We start from the raw sequence: 19051 nt of genomic DNA, 5'->3' as shown, positions 1-19051 counted from the left end.
GTGCACGTGATGGCTTCAGCACCGTGCCTGGTGTATCGTAGATGCTCAGTAAGCATTGTGCCTGCTGTTTCTGTTATTACCATCATTAAGTCACTTGTAAAAGCTATTTAGTGGCTGCTTGGAACTCTTGCAATCAGTGTTTAGCAGGGACTGCCTATGTGCCAGGCACTGGGCTGAGTCCTAACAGTCCAGAGATAAGCAGAACGTGGCTCTGGTCCTAAGACAGCCAAAGATTGCAGCTCAGTGCGATGGGCACCGTGTGGTGCGTGGGCTCTGCCAGTGCTGCTCCTCTCGTGCCCCACGTCTGACATCTGTGAGGCGCTTGATAAGTATTTGTTAAATGGATGTGTACAAGGTGGGACAGGCACAGAAACTGGTGGGGTCCAAAGGGATGCGAGCCACCTGGAAAGACTTTACAGGGTTGGTGGTACCTGCAGGTGTTAAAGGGTAGATAGGGGATTGCCACGTGGACACGGGGGACGGCAGGCCCTTGCATGCAGCGTGGTCCCAGAAGCGGCCGCCCAGGAGGGGAGATCACGGAGGGCGCGTCTACGAGTAGGGAGTCTGACCTGGTCCTGGTGGCACCGGGGCACTGCAGGCGGCTGTGCAGGGGAGTGGCAGGGACCAGAGCTGGCATCCGGGTGAGGGCAGGCTGGAGGGCTGAGCCGTCAGGAGGCAGCCAGCCTCTCAGCTGTAGGGGCGGCAGCAGTGGGCGGAGGGCGAGGCTTCGGTGTCAGAAGCTGGGGGCTGAGCCTCACTGCTCCAGGCGGTGACCAGCTGGTGCTTTTCACTGACTCTGTTGCTCCCTCTTCCCGCACACCCGCTGAAGCAGTGCCACGGTGATGGGAGACAGGAGATGAGGTGGTTCTCATTCTTGGAGGCCGCTCGCTTCCTGAGAACATGCCAGAGACATGTTGCAGAAGTTTCCAGGGAGCGTGCAGTTAAAGCTGGCTCCGCTTCCCAATTCTGTTTTGGCAGGTTTCCTTGGATGAATCACCCGTGTTTGGTGGCACCACCCGTACAGTGTAAAATGTTTCCATAAATGTCTCTCAGGAACACAGGCAGCCCTGCTGTGGTGATTCAAAGCGGTTCTTAGGTTTTGAGAATGGTTAACACCGAGCTGACTTAGAGATCTGTCTCTGAGAGCTGTTTTTCATGTTAATGCTTCAGGCCCTGACCAGATTTAGTGACAAGACGTTAAAACCATCATTAAGCTCATCCGTCCATCTTATTAGTACTATCAAAGTAAAAACTTACTCATGAGATCTCGAGGGGCTAGTCTGCAGCCTCCACAGACCTCCCCGGTCTACTGATGACTTAATTCTAAATAAAGCCAACTCCATTGGATTAAGATCCTCCCCATCTATAATAAGTGCCTAAGAGCAGCTTGCATAGGTTCATAAAAGCCATTTTAGGCCAATTAAAAACGAGGCTTTGGTTTCATCAGTTCTTAAGGAAATGTGTGTTTGCTGATAATGGAAAGTTTCTGAAGAACTTAGATTCTGATGGATACCAGGAGGTCATCTCTTCCTAGGCAAGGACTGGATTGAACCTTTCCCAGCTACAGTATCTTTTTAGAAAGGCAGGGAAACGAAGTGAATTGAGCAGTTAGGTGCTTTGCATGCTTTTTTTGGGGGTGGGGGGGTGGGGGGTGGGCTGTGCCTTGCGGTTTGTGGGATCTTAGTTCCCCGATCAGGGATTGAACCTGGGCCACAGCAGTGAAAGCAGCTCCTAACCACTGGACCACCAGGCAACTCCCAGCATGGTCGTTTAAGTCTTCATGAAATCTAACCTCATTAAATCTTTAAGAAGGCTTGATCATCCCCATTTTCTAGATGAGGTGGGAGGGTTTAAGTGATACTTCCAAGCTGTTAATGAGATTTCAGCCCAGGTCTGCTTATCTCAGAGTATCTTCCTGTTCAACCACTGTGACCCAGAAGGGAAAGTTGAGGGAAAACGAAAGGGAAAGTAGGACTTGGCTTTTTGAGGAACCACCTTTTCTTTTCTGTTGCACCTTTTGGCCACCACCTGTGCCCGTCTGAAAAAGCAGTGTTTGTGTTAATAAGTAGTGGGCCACAGGAGAGCAGGGGGCAGGCTGTCACCAGTAGCTAAAGGAGAAGCAGGGCAGTGTCCACCCTGAGGAAACAGAGCTGAGAGACCTGCCCTGGGCGGCCTGGCCACATGCTCCAGACCGTGGGCGGGATCGACACCCGTTTCTTTATTCTTTCAGCACACGCATTGAGCCCCTTCTCGGTCAGGGGCACGGCAGGCAGAGTTTCTGTCTCACAGAGTTTACGTTCTAGCTGGAGAGACACACCTAAGAAAGGTACTTTCAGGCGAACATAAATGCTCTGAGGAAGTCGATCGGGACGGGGTCATGCAAACTGGGTGGTCGGGGAGGAGCTCTCTGAGGAGTGACCTTTGACTCCGGGTGTGGGAGCGGCAGTTACAGAGACGAAGGCAGGACTGAGTTCAGTGTGTCCGGGGACGGAAGTGAAGCGAACCTGTAGGGAGAGCGCTGGGCTAGTGCCACGAGGCGCCTGGGAGCCAGGGGCCTTTACGTGCTGAGAAGGTAGCTCGGGCTGCCCCAGGAGACGGGCTGCGGGGCCGGAGCACAGAGGCCTTTGCAGAAGTCCAGGTGGGAGGCGGCGGCAGCCAGGATCAGGGCGCTGGACCCAGAGAAGCGGGCCCGGCAGGTAACCACCTGCATCTTCAGAGAAGCTCTTAATTTGGATCTGGGTAGAACTACAGTAGTTCTCAGGGACTTCCCTGGTGGCGCAGTGGTTAAGAATCCGCCTGCCAATGCAGGGGACACGGGTTCGAGCCCTGGTCCGGGAAGATCCCACATGCCACGGAACAGCTAAGCCCGTGTGCCACAACTACTGAGTCTGCGCTCTAGAGCCCCCAAGCCACAACTGCTGAAGCCCGCGCGCCTGGAGCCTGTGCTCCGCAACAAGAGAAGCCACCGCAATGAGAAGCCCGTGCACCGCAACGAAGAATAGCCCCTTTCACCACAACTAGAGAAAAGCCCACGTGCAGCAACGAAGACCCAACACAGCCAAAAATCAATCAATAAATAAAATTTAATAAATAAATAAATAAAGTAGTCCTCAAAGCATTGTACTCTTAAAAACTATTGAAGGACCCCAAGGAGCATTTTTATGTGGATTATATCTGTCAGTGTTTACCAAATTATAAATTAAAATGAAAACTTAAATATGTGTTTATTAACTCATTTTAAAATAATGATAATAAACCCACTATACATTAACATAAATAATATTTTTATTAAAAATAACTCTATTGTTTCAAAACAAAACAAATCCAGTGAAAAGAATGGCATTGTTTTTCATTTTTGTAAAGACTTTAAGGTCTGGCTTAAGAGAAGTCCCCTGGATTCTCACATCTGCTACTGCGCTCAGTCTGTTGTGGTGTCACGTGTCTTGGAGCCTCTGGGGAGAATGAGTATGAACGAGGCCAATAATGCCTTGATCTCACAAAATGGTTTTGACTTTGAGAGCTCCTGCAAGGGTCAGGGGGACCCCAGGATCCCCAGACTGACCACACTTCGAGGACCACTGCTGTAAAGAGAAATGTCATCAGGTGGCCAGGAGAGGATGACGGTGGGGTGGATTGGGGCAATTCCTGAGGGTCAGGAAGGTGTTTCCTTAGCAGGACCTTGTCGCTGCTTAAAAGCCCTGCACCTTCACAGCCAGTGTTCTCTTGAGTCCTGAGCCCTGGGCGGGGAGGGAAAAAGCCATCAGCACCACTGTGGTGGGACAGAAGCCTGAGGGCTCAGGGCAGGGACCGCCTTCCTGCTGCCACCTGCACCAGAGGGCCCTCCAGGATACCTGAAATCTCATCTTCCATCCTCATGTTAAAAAAGAAAGTAGCATTTAGAGCCACTGTTTCTTCGTCACTGACTGCTACAGACCAGTCTCACCTGAGCTGTTCAGGCGTGAACGCAGATCCTAATCCTCTTCTACGGGCAGAGCCAACACCGGGGCCTGTTTGCTGTTGTCAGTGCTTGGTATCGTCTTGTTTTTGTCAGAAAGTTATTTTTATTTCCACGTCAGTGTGATTTTACTCAACTGGGCCCGACCTTGTCTGCCGTTCCTCTTGCCTCCCTTTGTGAGTGAAACATGGTGCCTTTTAATGAAGTTAATGGAAAGATGGGGTTTACTTGATCGGAAATCACTTTACAGCAAGAGTGACCAAGAAACTCATTTAGTTTACACAAACCAAGTCTACGTTGCCCACTTTCCACAATTTTCTACTTATTTTTTTCTATAAATTCTTTTCTCAGTTTAGTAAGGTTAGTTGACAGAGGAAAATCCAATGAGCAGAGGTTTCTATTGTTGTTTTTGCTATTTACATCGTTTTTCAGTTTAGCTGTGTGGTTTTTATAAAGAAAAAATACATGGAAAATTTCATAGAAATGTTTTGTACTGACTCTAAACCATTTTATGGCATTTATATTTTAATCCTTGAAATTTGAATGAACCATTTATGTTTAAAAATATGTGACCATTTGGATGGTGATACGGACATTAATTTGTATTTAAGGCAAAGAGAAATCAGTCTGTAAAATAATTTCTCAACGTGGAACAGTTTCTGATGAGCATTTTCTGCTTGCCCTGTTTTTAGGCCTTCTTCCTGGTCTATGCTCTGGGATGTCTAAGTATTTACTATGAGAAGGTAAGATGTTTTATTCAGACACAGTCCACTTAAAATTTCCCTGATGTTAAAAGCAGGTTGTAGTAATTTCCATATTGCTTTAATACAAATGTGTCCACTTCCACTGGATAAAATTGGAATTGAATTTTTTCTCTAAGTTTAGGCTTTGGGTCCTGAATTGGGATTGTTCAGGCAAAAGCCAGCTTTGACCCTTTCAGACTGAATTTCATTCCCAGAGACTAGGAGGAGAGCAGTGTCTTATATAATCAGGAAATCTGTCAGAACGGTACCAAAAATTAACAGCAAAAATAGAAACTACTCATGTTTAGCACCTGATTTGGTAAAGGCTGTGAGTTAGGAACTTCATATGCATTAATTCTAGTCCTCACTTGCGCCTGTAAAGACTTTTATATAAGACGAGGTAACCGAGGCTCAGGAAACAAGTAACTCACCCAGGGTCACACAGCTGGTCTGGTTAGAATTAGTATTTGAACCTCTGTCAGGACAGGTCCAAAGCCCATGATTTTGTGCTGTATCCTGCTGCCCTTAGCAGAACGTTAATCCCAATGCTTGCCTCCTGGTAGAGGAATTGGGGGGTGGAAGTCGAGACTTCACCGTACGCTTTTGTACTTCTTGAATTTTGGACCATGTGAATACAATACCTATTCAGAATAATTCACGTGAAATTAAAATTAAGCTGAAAAAGGTAAGCAGAACATTAGAACAGAGAAAATACATTTTATTCTGTTGTTGGGGGTACGTATTTTGTCATTCATCCGCTTCTAACTGTGTAAGTCCCCTTCATGAGTATTCCAGTGGTTTGGAAACGGGTGTCTGGCTGACGGGTGACCCATTGTCTCAGAGGGGGGCCATCCTTAGCCCACCCCACCTCCTCCTCTGGGCCTTCACTGACGTCTGTCGGGGCGTTCCAGCTGCTCCGTAGAACCCTCAGCCTCTGAAATTCGGTGGGCTGTCCACGCCGGAAGTTCAGCCTTCTCCACAAGACTGTTGCTTGTTTTGGAGGGGGGGGTGGATTTCAAGACCACACACATATGGAGTTTCCACCTTAGGAACAACTGGGTTTTTTTTAAAAAAAAAAAAAAAAAAGGAGAAAAGAAAAAACAAACCCAACTCTAGCTCATATTTATGGTGTTAAAATCTCAGGCTGAGACAAACTGAGCAAGTCTCATTGAGTGACTGATCCGTAAACCAGCTGAAGGACTGGTCGTTTTACTCAGCACTGAAATGAAGTGGAAAACCTTCCAAGCTTACCTGGTCTTTCCTGTTGTGTTTTTGTGTTGACACATCAGAATGTTCTCTGAACTGTTCTCAGTGTCTTCAAGTCTGACCTTAGAAACAAAATTCCCTTTGAAGCAGTTGGATTACTAACTTGTGCCTTGAGATTAATTTTCTAGTTTCAAAGACTAAATGGAACATCTTTTTATAAAAAACTTTTACAGAATTATTTTTGGCTTTTCTGAACGTGGCCTGACATACCGCAGGGTGTCATACCGCAGGGTGTTAGGGTCTGTGCATGCTGGACCACGCGCCCTCTGGCTTTGGTGGACACCCGGCCCGCCCCCATTCCTCTGGCTGGACTGTTCTCCCACCAGCAGCCCCTCCGCTGCCCTCCCCCGCTTCGCTTGGCTGCTTCCAGTCTGCAGGGTTGCTGTCTCAAGGGGGCCTCTCACAGGTCCTCTGGGGCAGTGCTGTCCAGTAGAAATATGATGGGAGCCTCAGATGGGAGCCACATGCATAGTTTTAAATTTTCTGGTAGACACATTAAAAAGGTTTTTTTTTATAAGTCAGCTGAAATTGATTTACATTATTTACATAGTGTATTTAACCCAACATATTTAAAATTGCTGGGATAATTTATATTCTTTTTTTCATACTCAGTTTTGAAATTCAGTGTTTTTTTTTACACTGGCAGCACATCTAAGTTCAGAGGAGTGGCTGGCAGCCGCCACACTGGACAGCGCGGGTCTGGATCTTGTGGTTAAACCCTTCGTCATGGGCATCGTGTTTGTTTATCTTCAGCTCACACTTAGTATAGATGTTGTTGATTCACCGCCTGGTTAATGGGTGGATACATACGTCATAATGCTTCGTTTTCTCCCAACAACTGTAGGAGCCTTTGACGATTGTGAAGCTCTGGAACACCTTCCGCGTAGTTCAGCCCACGTTCGGGACTACGTACATGGCGTACCATCACTTCCGAAGCAAGGGCTGGGTGCCCAAAGCGGGACTTAAGTACGGAACAGACTTGCGTAAGTGATTCTTGGCTTGGCAGGTGTGAGAACCAGGGTTCACATCAGATCCTGGGGTGAAAATCGAATTGGTTATATGTGCTGTTGCTGTTTTTTCCTGAGGTGATAGATGTCCTCCTGCCTTAGATAAGAATGTTTGGATCGGGGTGGAGGGTATGTTTTCCTCTCTTCCGCTCTGAGATCTTAGAAGAGAGTCCACAGCCCCTACCCCCGCCTCTCATTTAGTGTGTGATCGTGTGATGTAGGGCAGTCCCTTATCTTCTGGGGTAGTCTCATCTGGCAGATTGTGTGCAATACCATTAATAATCATTGTATAACTGTGGTGGTAATCACAGCTGTCATTGATTGAGCCCTTGTTGTGTGCCAAGCGTTGTAGGAGACGTTTGACGTGCATGACCTCGTTTAATCCTAATAGCAGCTCTACGAGATCAGTGCTCACCGTCCTCATTTTTCTGATGGGGAGACTGAAGTTGTGAGAGAAAGGGTCATTTGCCCCTAAAAGTTGCCAGGGTCAGTAACTCATAGTCCTGGGCTTTGAATGCTGGAGCCCAGGCTCTTGGAAACTTCTACACAGCACTGCCTCCCTCATCTTTATTTAAAGGAGCGGGTAGGGACCCGGTGAGCACCTCATTCACCAGATAATTGCTCAGGGTCTTGTGTGAGCCAGATCTTCTTAGGTGTCAGGAACACAGAGGTGCACAAGACAGACAAAACTGCCTGGATGGAGCTGCTCACGTGCTGGGGCGGGGCGGGGGTGGGGAACAAACAAGCAAACACATAAATACGTACTGTAATGTCAGGGTACTAAGAAAAATAAAGCAGAGTAAAGGAACGGAGTAAACAGGAAGTTAGGGTGGTTAGGAAAGGACTCTCTGAAAAGATGTGCCCCAAACAACAACAGAAGTGTGACTACAGTGAGGGAACAGGTCACTTGACAGTCTGGGGAAGAACACCCGAGGCACAAAGGAGCAGCCAGTGCAAAGGCCCCGAGGCAGGACTCAGGAGCAGCACAAGGACAGTGCGTCTGGAACTTAGAGGTCCCAGGGGGAGAGTGACGTGAGGTGATGTCTGGGAGTTAGGCTGGGGACGGTCACGTGGGGCCGGGCAGAGACTCGGGGTGTTATTCTGGTTGTTGGAAGTCTTGGGAGATTTTGAGCAAAGGAGTGACTTATATTCAATAACTTGATTTAGTGGGACCTTTGTGTGCTTTCTTACTGATAGACGGCGGGGGGGCGGGGGACGGGGATGGAAGCAGAGAGAGTAGTTAGGGAAGCTGACCTGACCAGCCCTGCAGACAGAATGATCGGGCTTAGCTCGAGATTAGTTTGCCAGGTTTCCAGATAATTGCGTGGCCCACAGGTCACAGCGTTTCAATAAGTGGCGTAGCTGTTGCACTGCCGTCACTGGCTCCCCGCCCTGCTCTCCTTTTCCTGCCCCGTGAGAATAGCCGCTCCGTGTGAGTGCTTGGCGGGCCAGTGTGCTCACCGAATGGGCGAAACCTGAGCAGAACTTTCCAGTCGACCAGGCCGCAGTGATGCGCTCTGAGGAGGTAGGGGTAACGGAAAGAGCTCTTCGGGCTCACACCGGTTCCACGTCTTACTACCTGTGTGACCTCAGGGAGGTCACTTCATCTCTCTGAGCTTCCATTCACTCATCATGTAACATGGATAACAACATCTTCGTAAGACAGCATCTTCTTTATAAAAAATAAAAACAAAACGTTGCCGGGGCAAGGGACCTCTGTTGAGTGCCTTGTAAGCGTACCTTTATTGCATGTGTTTTCAGTCCTCGAGCCGTATTTGTGGATGGTGAGTAGAGAAGACTCTCCTCATTTAAAAATAAACTGCCCATATTATAGGGCTGGATGAAAGGACAGACAGATGGACAGACTTTTAAAAAGAAAAGAAATACATCAGCTGTTGTTTCCCAACTGCCCAAGGGCTTTGCCCCAGGAGGGGTGTATCGTGCACTTGGAGCTGCTTGTGTGATTAGCGTGAGACCGGGTTTCTGGCCGAGCAGTGCCATGAAGGGTGTCTTCACATTTCCTGCTTTAGGGAGAATTCAGGAGCTGCGCTAGCCTGGGGTGAGAGGAGCGGCTTCTTAAACTTGACCTCTGCTCCAGGCACGGCTACGTGGTGCTGCTGGTCTCTTAACAGCATCATTTTAATTTTGAAGGCCAGTGACGTGATCACACGTACCCTAGAACTGCCGACACAGGCTACACCCAGGACGTGCTCCCTTAACAGTTGTTTCTGCTCACAGAGGTCATGACTCATGACAAAGGGCCGTTAGGAAATTCACATCTTATCAGGGAAACTCTTCCCTTGACTAAGTCTTGTCAATCAGATTTCACTCCAGGAGCTTCACTTGGAACAGGTGATAAGATCCCAAATCAGGCACAGCTGCCGGGCCAGTTGACCTTGATTGCCCAGTGCTGAAAACCAGGCCAGAAATCACCTGGGAGCCTTTCCATACATTCCCCCCGACCCCAGAAGCTCCCGTGGCTGCTGGCTCATATGGTGACCAGGTGCCAAAAGCAGCAGGTGCCTTGGTGCTTTTCTTCTCCCGTATTATTTCATCTTCATGCTCCGTGAGGCGCGTGGCGCTCACCTCCTTCAATAGCTGAGGAAATTGAGGTTTCGAAGGGTCAGGGGAGTTGCCAGGGGTCCCACAGCTGGTAAGTACAGAGATTAGGGCTGTTTGGGTCCCAGCTCTGTGTACTTCCCGCCACACCTGACTAACATTGCCAGCCAGAAAGCCGAAAACCAACTCCAGGCTTCTGTTTTTGCCTTACGCACGCAGTTACTGGTTGATTTAACTTGATTTAACCCGAAGTTCTAGTTACTCCTGAGCCTCCTTCCCACCCATTCCAATTTTGGGTTCACATGGACTAAGTTTGATCATGTCATTCCCCAGCTCCCTGCAAATTAGAAGTTGCAAAACAGGTAGGAGGAGGGGAGCCGTTAGAAGCCAGCAGAGTTACGGGATGTCCAGAGCATAAGAACCATCACCGGTCGTGGCATCGGCCCAGAGCTGGTGGCTGGCTCTGCCCCCGGGGAGAGGCACTGGGGCCCCGTGCTCCTCACAGAGCAGGGAGGTGCACCCTCCTTCCATCCCCATCTTCAGTTCTTTCCCAAGCCACCCTCCTGGCTTAGTCTTCTAATCAGACTTCAAATGTTTTTGTTAACATTTTCCACTTTTGCACACATAATCCATATTAAATCATAAATGTTTTTACATGCAACTCCTGAGAATATTCTCCTCCATAATTATGGCATCATACAATACCTAAGAGAAATCAGAATTATTCATTAATATTATTAATCAGAGTAATTAATAATTCATTATTGATTACCCATTAATCTTCATTAGTTAATTAATCGGTAATGTAATATCGTCAAAAATATCCAGTCCGTATTTCAGTTTTCCCACTTGTCCCCCACAATGTCTTTTGTGGCTGTTTTGTTTTTGATTTTTTTTGACAGGCTCCACTCAAGAGTCATTTATCACATTGAGTGCATTTACCACTTTTAGTTTCCTAGGGAGGCCATGAGAAATGACCACAAACTGGGAGACATAAAGCAGCAGAAGGTCTAGAGGCCAGAAGTCTGAAACCACGGCATTGGCGGGGCCGTGCTCCCTCCGTTCCTTCCCTCTTCCAGCTTCTGGTGGCGCCAGCTGTTGCTTGGCTGTGGCTGCATCCCTCCAATCTCTGCAAAGATCCTTTTTCCAAACAAGGTCACATTCACAGGTCCCAGGAATTGGGCCGTGGACATATCTTTTGGGGGCCACCATTCAACCACTGCAGTCTCTTCAGTCTTTTTTAAATCTAAAAGAGTCCCTCCACCTGTCTGTTTTCTGTGACGTTGACTTTTTTTGAAGAGTCCCGTAGGGTGTCCCACAGTCTAGGTATGTCTGACCACTTCCTCGTGGTTAGATTCGGGCTTGCCGTTTTTTTGCAAGCACGGGTGATGTGTGTCCTCACCGGGCCACGTCCGGGGGTGCCTGATGTCAGGTTGTCCTACTGCTGGTGATGCCGTTCGTTTGCTAGGGCAGCCATTGTCGGGTGTCTGCATTTTTCCTTTTGTAGTTCACAAGCGATTTGTAGGGTGACACTGAGTATCTGGTTCCCTAGTAGTTACAGTGGTTGCCCGAATTGATTACTGCACTGATCACTGTGTTCTGACTCTGTCATTCCTTCCGCACGTCACGTCTGGTGTTAGTGTAAGAAGGCACGTTTCCTCTCTTCTCCCTCTTCGTTCAGACTTTTATTTTTAAATACCCACTATTTCTTAGACTTCTGAAGCTTTCATCTTTCTACTTGGGAGGCATTTTTGTAAAACCATTTCATTTTTCCCTCTGAATACACTGTTACCATCGTAATCGCTATTATCACGGGTAACTTTTCGAGCACCTCCACCTGCATCATTACCCCCATTTTCCGTAAGGAGATTGAAGCACGAGTGTCATCATATGGTCTTGGCACTGCTGAGCCTTGAATTGGGGTCTCACTGATGCCATGTTTATGCTTTTAACCCCTAAGCTGCACCTCCATCGTAGTCAGGCATCTGAATGGCCCGAGTTGGGGGTCGGAGCTGCTTTCAAGCTGTGTCACCTTCCAGATGCATCTTAGGTGAAGGATGTGTAACTGATCATAGATAATAGCACATGAGGGCTAGAGAAGATTTTAATTTCCCCTCATGTCTTCATTTTATGATTTTGGAGACTGAGGCTCAGGGAAGTTAATAATGTGTTTAAAGCCACACAATCAGGAGTGGCAGAGATCAGGCCAAACCGGAGCCCCGAATTCAGTCTCATCCCAGTACAGGGTCTCCTTCCACTGCACCACATCCCCAGAAATTGAGAAATGGGTGTTTAGATATTTACTTAAATGTGGGCCCTTACACAGTGAATTTGAGCTGACTTGCCAAATACTTTAAATACAACTTAAATAGGAAATATGTTCATAAGAAGGAAAGGTGACCATGGAAAATATATGTGAAGGGTTACTGTATCATCCATTGGGTCCTAAACTGGTTCTGACCTCGTGGTGCGTGAGCTAAAGAGAAACGTGATTAAATACCGGGTTCATGCCCAAAAGGAAAAGTTCTGCCAGTTCCTCAAAGGAAACAAAGCTTTTCTGCCTTGGTTTTTGCACAAGCTCATGGATATAATTGTTTGTTAGTTAAGGTAATTCCTGCGGCTGTAGTTACATATAAACTCCAGATTTCATGGGCTTAATTAACACTAGGAGTTAATTCTGTTCATGTGAAATCCAAAGCCAGTGTCTGAGTGGTGGGTGGACCAACTCCCACAGGGACTGCAGGGGCCCGGCTTATTCTCGTGGTCCCACGAGCTTCACTCAGCCTCACAAAGGAACAAGCACAGGCTGGGTGCCTGGGAGGGTTTTCTGGGCCAATCTGGAAGTGCCCCATGACACACAGCCACTCCTTGCTGCTTGGGAGGCTGATACGGGGTCTCTCACGTGCCTGGAGAGAGAGCAAACAGATCTGGTGGGCACATCTCCGCACCCTGCCACGGGCTGTGCGCCACTGAGGGCTCCCCTGCGCTTCCGCGGTCCACGGCAGACCCTGGCCCGGGCTCCTCGCCGGCCAGCCGCTCTGACCTCCACAGACTGAATGAGGTGGGCAGGCGGGTCTCCGAGTGGCGTGTGTGCTTATGTGACTTTTTCCCCACTTGACTTTGAATTTCCTAAAAGTTGGCATGAGTCTCATTCATCTTGAGCACCAGCACCTATCCTGTACCGGCCAGAGGAGCTCAGACCCTGAATAACGATTCAAAAGATTGAAATGAATAACTGAATGTTGGTCCGCATTATACCAACTTGACACGCTTGACATGATTTCAGACTCTCTGGAGAGTGTAAGACAAGAGACAGGACAAAAATTGCTTATACTTGGATTTGGAATTCATTTGTGGGGTGCGGGTGGGACGAGGGTATTAGGGTCTTGGCAACAGATTTGCTTTGCTAATTTTTGTTCTGGGGAAAAAACAGTTTGGGTTTTAAAAATAGACGACAGGGTGTATTGCAGGTTACCCACATACAGAGCACTGGGTGTTTGTGTGCCTTTGGAGAAGAAAATACTTTATAAGTATAAAATGAGACTTTGATTTCGAGTGGTTATACGTTTTCTTTCTTTTTCTTTGCAGTGTTGTACCGAAAAGGCCCTCCATTTTACCACGCAAGGTTTGGAGTGATTTTTTTTTTTTTTTAATTGGAATATAGTTGATTTACAGTGTTGTGTTAGTTTCTGCTGTACAGCAAAGTGATTCAGTTACATATACACATATATTCATTCTTTTTTAGTTTCTTTTCTCATTTTTTATCACAGAATATTGAGTAGAGTTCCCTGTGCTATACAGTGGAGTTCCCTTGTTGGTTATCTATCTTGTACATATTAGTGTGTGTGTGTTCATCCCAAGCTCATGATTTATTGGAGTGATTTGTAAATAAGTTAATGGCGTAAAGTGACAGGAGGAAATTTCTGAGCCCCAATTTAATTTTCAGAGGCACACAAATAATTAGAGTCAAATTCCTCCTGGCTTAATAGGAATAGATATTATATGTCTGTCCCTTATAAGTTAAAGTTGTTACACTATCTATAAAATAATAAATAGGTCAGGATAATTTATGTTTTAGCATTAAACATCGAGTTAATCTATGTAGTTACTACTATGTAGTAATTTTTCATCTTCATATCAGTGAGTATTATTATCTAAACAGTTGAGTGAATTCACGGCTTTCATGTTGGGAGAAATATTTCTGTTCCTTTCCTGTAAGTGCTGAATCAGGCTTATAGTTTGTAACGTAAAGTGTGAGTTTTTCGTTAATATTTTTCCCAGTAGTAGTCTAGGGGAATTCAGGATCAGATGCTGTGTGTTTTATTTTCTGTATTTTCGTTCTTGGTAGGATAAACAATGTTCTTTTTATTTTATTTTATTTTAGTATTTATTTATTTATTTTATTTTTGGCTGCATCGAGTCTTAGTTGCGGCATGCGGGATCCTCCGCTGCGGTGCATGGGCTCCTCGTTGTGGGGCTCGGGCTTCTCTCTAGTTGTGGTGCTTGGGCTCCAGAGCACGTGGGCTCTGTAGTTGTGGCACACGGGCTGTCTAGTTGTGGCCTGCGTGCTCAGTAGTTGCGGCATGCGGGCTTATTTGCCATGTGGCATGTGGGATCTTAGTTCCCCGACCAGGGATCGAACCCACGTCCCCTGTGTTGGAAGGTGGATTCTTAACCACTGGACCACCAGGGAAGTCCCAAACAATGTTCTTTTTAAATGGGTTGACTTCATGTTTTTTATTTTTAAAACACCCTTGCCTTGTTTTCCAGTTACTCTGTCATCATCGAGCTGGTGGATGACCGTTTTGAGGGCTCTCCTCGCAGACCTCTCAGCTGGCGGTCCCTGGCTGCCTTGAGCAGAGTTTCAGTTAGTGTCTCCAAGGTAACACCGCATCAGCTTTGGGGTTCACGTGTCATTTAAATGGTTGGATTTTTCGTCTTAATTGTGGTAGAAGCATAAAAGTCACGTGTAGGGACCGCAGAGCGTTTATGTGCACGAAGCTCTGGAAGCTGATCCTCCTCTCCGTTTTTCCCCCCACCAGCTGGTGCACAGCTCCAGGGACGGAGCTCCGAGGTTTCCCATGGTGATGGGTGTCAGTGGGCATTGCCTTCCTTCCCGGGGGCAAGCCCAGCCAGCACGTGCTCAGAACCCACTCCCACTCATTCACAGACGACTCAAAAAACATTGACATGTTTGTTTTCATAGGTAGCAGGTCTCTCAAAGAGAGAGAGGAAGAGAATTAATATTTATCACTAAACACCTTATGTCTTTTCTCACTACCCTGTTACTATCCTCATCCGAAGGGTGAGGAGTCAGAGTCAGAGATGTTGGGTGACAAATCCAAGATCACACAGCTCATGTGCAGAACTGGGATTCCAACCCAGAGCCATGTGACTGCCCCGCTTGTGTTCTCCTATATCCCGCTGCCATCAAGTTAGGAGGGACATTTCGTCTCACACCAGGACTACAAAGAACGAAAGTTTTGTGTTTTCTCTGTTACTCAGTAATTCTCTGAGTTCTCCTTCCCACGGCTGCTGGAGGCGTGCAGGGCGGTGAGGCCGGAAGGGCCAGCAGGGGCCAGATGGCAGCTGCCTGGGTGCAGGCTACGTTGCTTAGGCTTTATCCTGTGAAAGTAACTTTGTCCTAGAGAAATAGGGGTCTAAACTGTTTCCAGTATTGAATATTGAATTCAATACTCAATAGTATTGAATATTTTAAATGCTGTGTTTATAATCAGCATATTATATGCTCTGTTTGCATTCTCCCGTCATGTCAACGATGAGTGAACGGCAGGTCTTTGGTCTAGAGTGGGGCCCGGTTACGTTCCCGGGAGGAAACAGACATGTTTTGTGAGTTTCGAGTAGCACACACTGAGAGGGGGTGGAGACGGCTGCGTTTCCTGCCCAGATTTGTATTTGTTTTGTGGGATACGGAGTTTGTTTTTCATGTCTCAACAGGAATTTATGCTGTGCTATTTGATTAAACCCTCCGCCATGACTGACAAAGAAATGGAGTCACCAGAATGTATGAAACAAATTAAAGTTCAGGTAGGTGAACTCGGAGACAAATTCATGTCGTCACAAAGGCTCTGCCCAGCGTATTGCGTCCCTTGGAACCTGTGGTCCCGAGACAGGACAGGAAAAGCATCTCGCCTCGGCGACGAGAGCCCTCTCAGGTCCTTCCCCTCTGAGCCCAGCCTCGCTCCCCCTCAACCCTGTGGTCCCTTGTCCTGTGATGTCCTCTGGTTTCTGCCCCTGGCACTCGGCCGAAACCGCCCTCATAGCCGGCCGGGAGCAGCCCAGACCTCTCCCAGGTCTCGGCCCCTGAAACGACAAGGGTCGCTGTTGGCTCGCCGCCTCCTTGAACATCTTGTCTGGCTGCTGGGGGCCTGTGTTGGGCTGAGGCTCCCGCATCTTCCTGGCGGGATTTTCTCCGCCGGGACTGCCAATCCGCCATCCAGTTGCCCGTCCCGCAGCAGGCCGGCCATTGGTCTCCAGGGCCCAAGCGCCTCGTCCCCCTGTTTGTCCTGCTCACACCCACTGGGTTAGCTCTTCATAAAATGCCAGTCCAGACCCACGTCTCCCTTCCCCGTGCTGACCCAGACACGCCGGCACCGTCACAGACCTGGTTCTGTGTTGAACACTGGGTTCGCACCAGCGCTCCTCTTCCTGAAATGTGCTGGTAGGAAACCACAGCAAGGGTGGCTCTTAAAATCTTGGGGTGATTACTGTAGATGCTGTTTCCACATAAGGTTTGCTGCATTCACATTTCTCCAAATGTTTAGTGACAAGGAATGGGGAGCAGGTATCATCCTTGTACAGACGGCTCGCTACAAAATGTCTCTGCGATGCTGTATGCCTAGCGTGTTCGTGTTCGTTCATCTCTGTTTTTGAAATTCAGTCGCCTTTGTATTTTGATTGGTTGCAGGAGGTGATTCTGAGCCGTTGGGTTTCTTCACGGGAGAGGAGTGATCAAGACGAGCTTTAACAACTCAGCCTCAGGGTTCTGATTTCACCAGCAAATGTTACTGAGTCTCCTGTATAAGCCAAGTTCAGGGCGAGGTAAAGAGTCCTTTTATTGTAATTGCCCATTAATGTAAAAGTTTTAAAGGGCGTGGCACTCCCAGCACCAGAAAGTGTTAGCGTGTTAAAAGTTAAAATTACACAGGGAAGAAGAGCCCTGTGCGGGGACTGCAGGTTCTGTCCTTGGATCGGCCACTCACTGACCCCGGGCCTCTCGCCTCGGGGCCTCGTCCTTTCTGCGAGGGCGCTGGACTAGGCCAGTCCCGAGAGGACTCTCCCAGCAACAGGCAACTTCTGTTACTCTCTGATTTTACCTGAAATGGTAGTTTCTCTCCAGGCGGCTGTGCAGTTTTCAGGGCACCTCTGTGCACCTGCCTCTCTGATTACCCACGTCCAGTCTGTCCTGGAAGAGGGGCCTTTGTCCACAGGTGTCCAGCTCTCCAGGAACTTCAGCCAATTTCGCAAACATGGGAAATTCCATTTACTGTCTACCAAGGATTTCTGTATCATAGGAAGCATTTTAAAACAAGTTACCTCATTATTTAATTCTCAAGTGAACTCATTAGTGGGCACGTTGTGTAGAGTACACAACAATATTGTACAGGATTAGATAAGAATTGTATCTTGCTTCACTGAACTCGTTATACAATAAAAATATGTGGTGAAAAAAATGAATGGAGATATATAGTGAATGCAATTAATATTTGGTAAAATACAGTAAACAAAGCCCTTTTTAAATTGTTTAGATGACAATGAAGAGTTGCCTGAGGGGCAGCGGGGGTGGGGGGGGGGATGGGTGGAGGGGACGGTGAACGTCTGAGATCCACCCAGCGCCCAGATTCACATCACTGGCGGGCAGGCTTCTCCTTGACACCAAGTACCCCAGAAGCGGATGGCTAAGAACCATCTTGGGAAGCTGTGAGATGAAAAAACTAAAATGTGCCTCTGTTTGCATTCCCTTGACCTTGGGCTTAGAGCTCCTGATGACTGAAGATTCTGCTTGAGGTTGAGTGTTTAAGGGGTTGCCTCTGTTCTCCTCACGATCCTGCTCTGGCAGCCAGACCATTACATCAGCGTGATCTACATCTTAAAGATTTGGCATCCAGGTGATGGAGCTCCTCTTCCTTCCCTGTTTCAGACCAGTAAAGCCGTCAGTTTGAAAGAGCCTGTGGCAACCTTTTTGCTCTTCATTAGTGACGAGAATAGTTGGTCAGCATTTTTACCGTCCGCCTTGCTCACTCCAGGCTCCTTACACAGCAGAAGACTTGGCTTTGAATCATCACTTTATCAAAACCTTGGAAGTCAGCAAAAAATTTCAAGAGCTGTTTCTTTCCTATTTCATTCATCATTTGTGATGACACTCCTTTCCAAGCCTAATCAGTGCATCGAATGCCTTTATGGTAAAAACTCTGCCATGAATCCTTCATCAAAGTTCAGTCATCCTATCAGCTCTCCAGGTACTGTATCATCAGCCGATATGCTTTGACGGTTGTGGTGACTCCTTGGAATAAAGGCTATATTAAAGGTGTGTGAAAGCGGAAAGACCACAGTTATTATCTGTAACTGAAAGCTCTAGAAGGATGCCTAGAAGCATCGTCTTCCGTCAAAGAAGCCTTGTGTGAAAGATTCTCCTGCGTCATGTGTATGGTTTGAACACCGTGTAGCAGGCCATGCGCTTTGTTTTCAAAAAAAAAAAAAAAAAAAAGCTCAGGTTCATCAAGATTGGAAATTTGCTCTGCAATACAGCCACCTTCGGGAATTTCAGGGGTTCACTGGGGGAGCTGCTGCAGCCTTACATGCAGCTGCAGTCAGGCTTACATAAATCTCCCAGACCTTCCAGGCTTGCTTTAAATCTGAAGTCCATCACCAAATCCTTGCTCCCCGTCACTTTCCTAACTCTCCATCTGTACCAGCATGTGCTCAGTGGCATCACGCTGACTGGCTGTGCATCCTCCGTACATGAATCTCACTAGCTTGATAAAAATAGCTCCCATGCTCCAGAAGACTGCGAGACTTTGTGGAACCCACGCGTTTCACAAGTTGTGCTTTGTCACCCACCCAATGCAAAAACCATACACAGGAAAGGGATGCACGTACTTGGCCAAGGTTATATCTTTTATATGATCACCCTTCTCAATATAGTGTCGCTCCAGCTTTTTTTCCTAACATAGGGAATTTCCTCGGCCTCTGAAACTCACCTGCTTTCTTCGTGGACTCCTCCACTTCCAGAGGAGACAGTTTCACCTAATAAAGTGGGGAAAATGGGGTGATAACACACTACACATCTAAACAGCATAAGCTCCCGGCAGTCAGCTAAGACAGCAGCATGTGCCGTGTCCTCTGTTCGGTTCAGACACTCAGAACTTGAGTGCTTTTGCTGCAGGCTCTTACATATTCGTCATTTTTCACTTGGATAGCCAATATGGGCTAATGCTTTTTGCAAACCATTACAGCCAATATTTGGATAGTGAGAGTTGAGATGGGGCAGATACCTTTGT

General features: G+C 47.4%; 1 protein-coding gene across 4 annotated transcripts in view; it reads left to right on the top strand.

The window, feature by feature from the left end:
* TSEN2 (tRNA splicing endonuclease subunit 2) overlaps positions 1-19051 on the top strand; it is a 45419-nt gene that overhangs the window by 20070 nt on the left and 6298 nt on the right. For 2 of the 4 annotated variants that reach the window (XR_011075633.1, XR_011075632.1), the window contains exons 8-13: positions 4648-4698; positions 6809-6947; positions 13119-13155; positions 14301-14412; positions 15489-15578; positions 16459-16592. Coding sequence is in view for 2 of the 4 variants with exons in the window: in XM_068557428.1 (XP_068413529.1) it covers positions 4648-4698; positions 6809-6947; positions 13119-13155; positions 14301-14412; positions 15489-15578; positions 16459-16518 (489 nt within the window). In the remaining 2 variants the exon portion in view is untranslated. Of the gene's footprint in view, positions 1-4647; positions 4699-6808; positions 6948-13118; positions 13156-14300; positions 14413-15488; positions 15579-16458; positions 17210-19051 lie in introns of those variants that run through there. The other 2 variants (XM_068557428.1, XM_068557429.1) reach the window with 1 other exon arrangement.

This window comes from Eschrichtius robustus, chromosome 12 (assembly GCF_028021215.1).
Source record: "Eschrichtius robustus isolate mEscRob2 chromosome 12, mEscRob2.pri, whole genome shotgun sequence".
Lineage (NCBI taxonomy): Eukaryota > Metazoa > Chordata > Mammalia > Artiodactyla > Eschrichtiidae > Eschrichtius > Eschrichtius robustus.
Note: the sequence above shows the minus strand (reverse complement) of the source record. Positions and strands in the feature narration are given on the sequence as shown.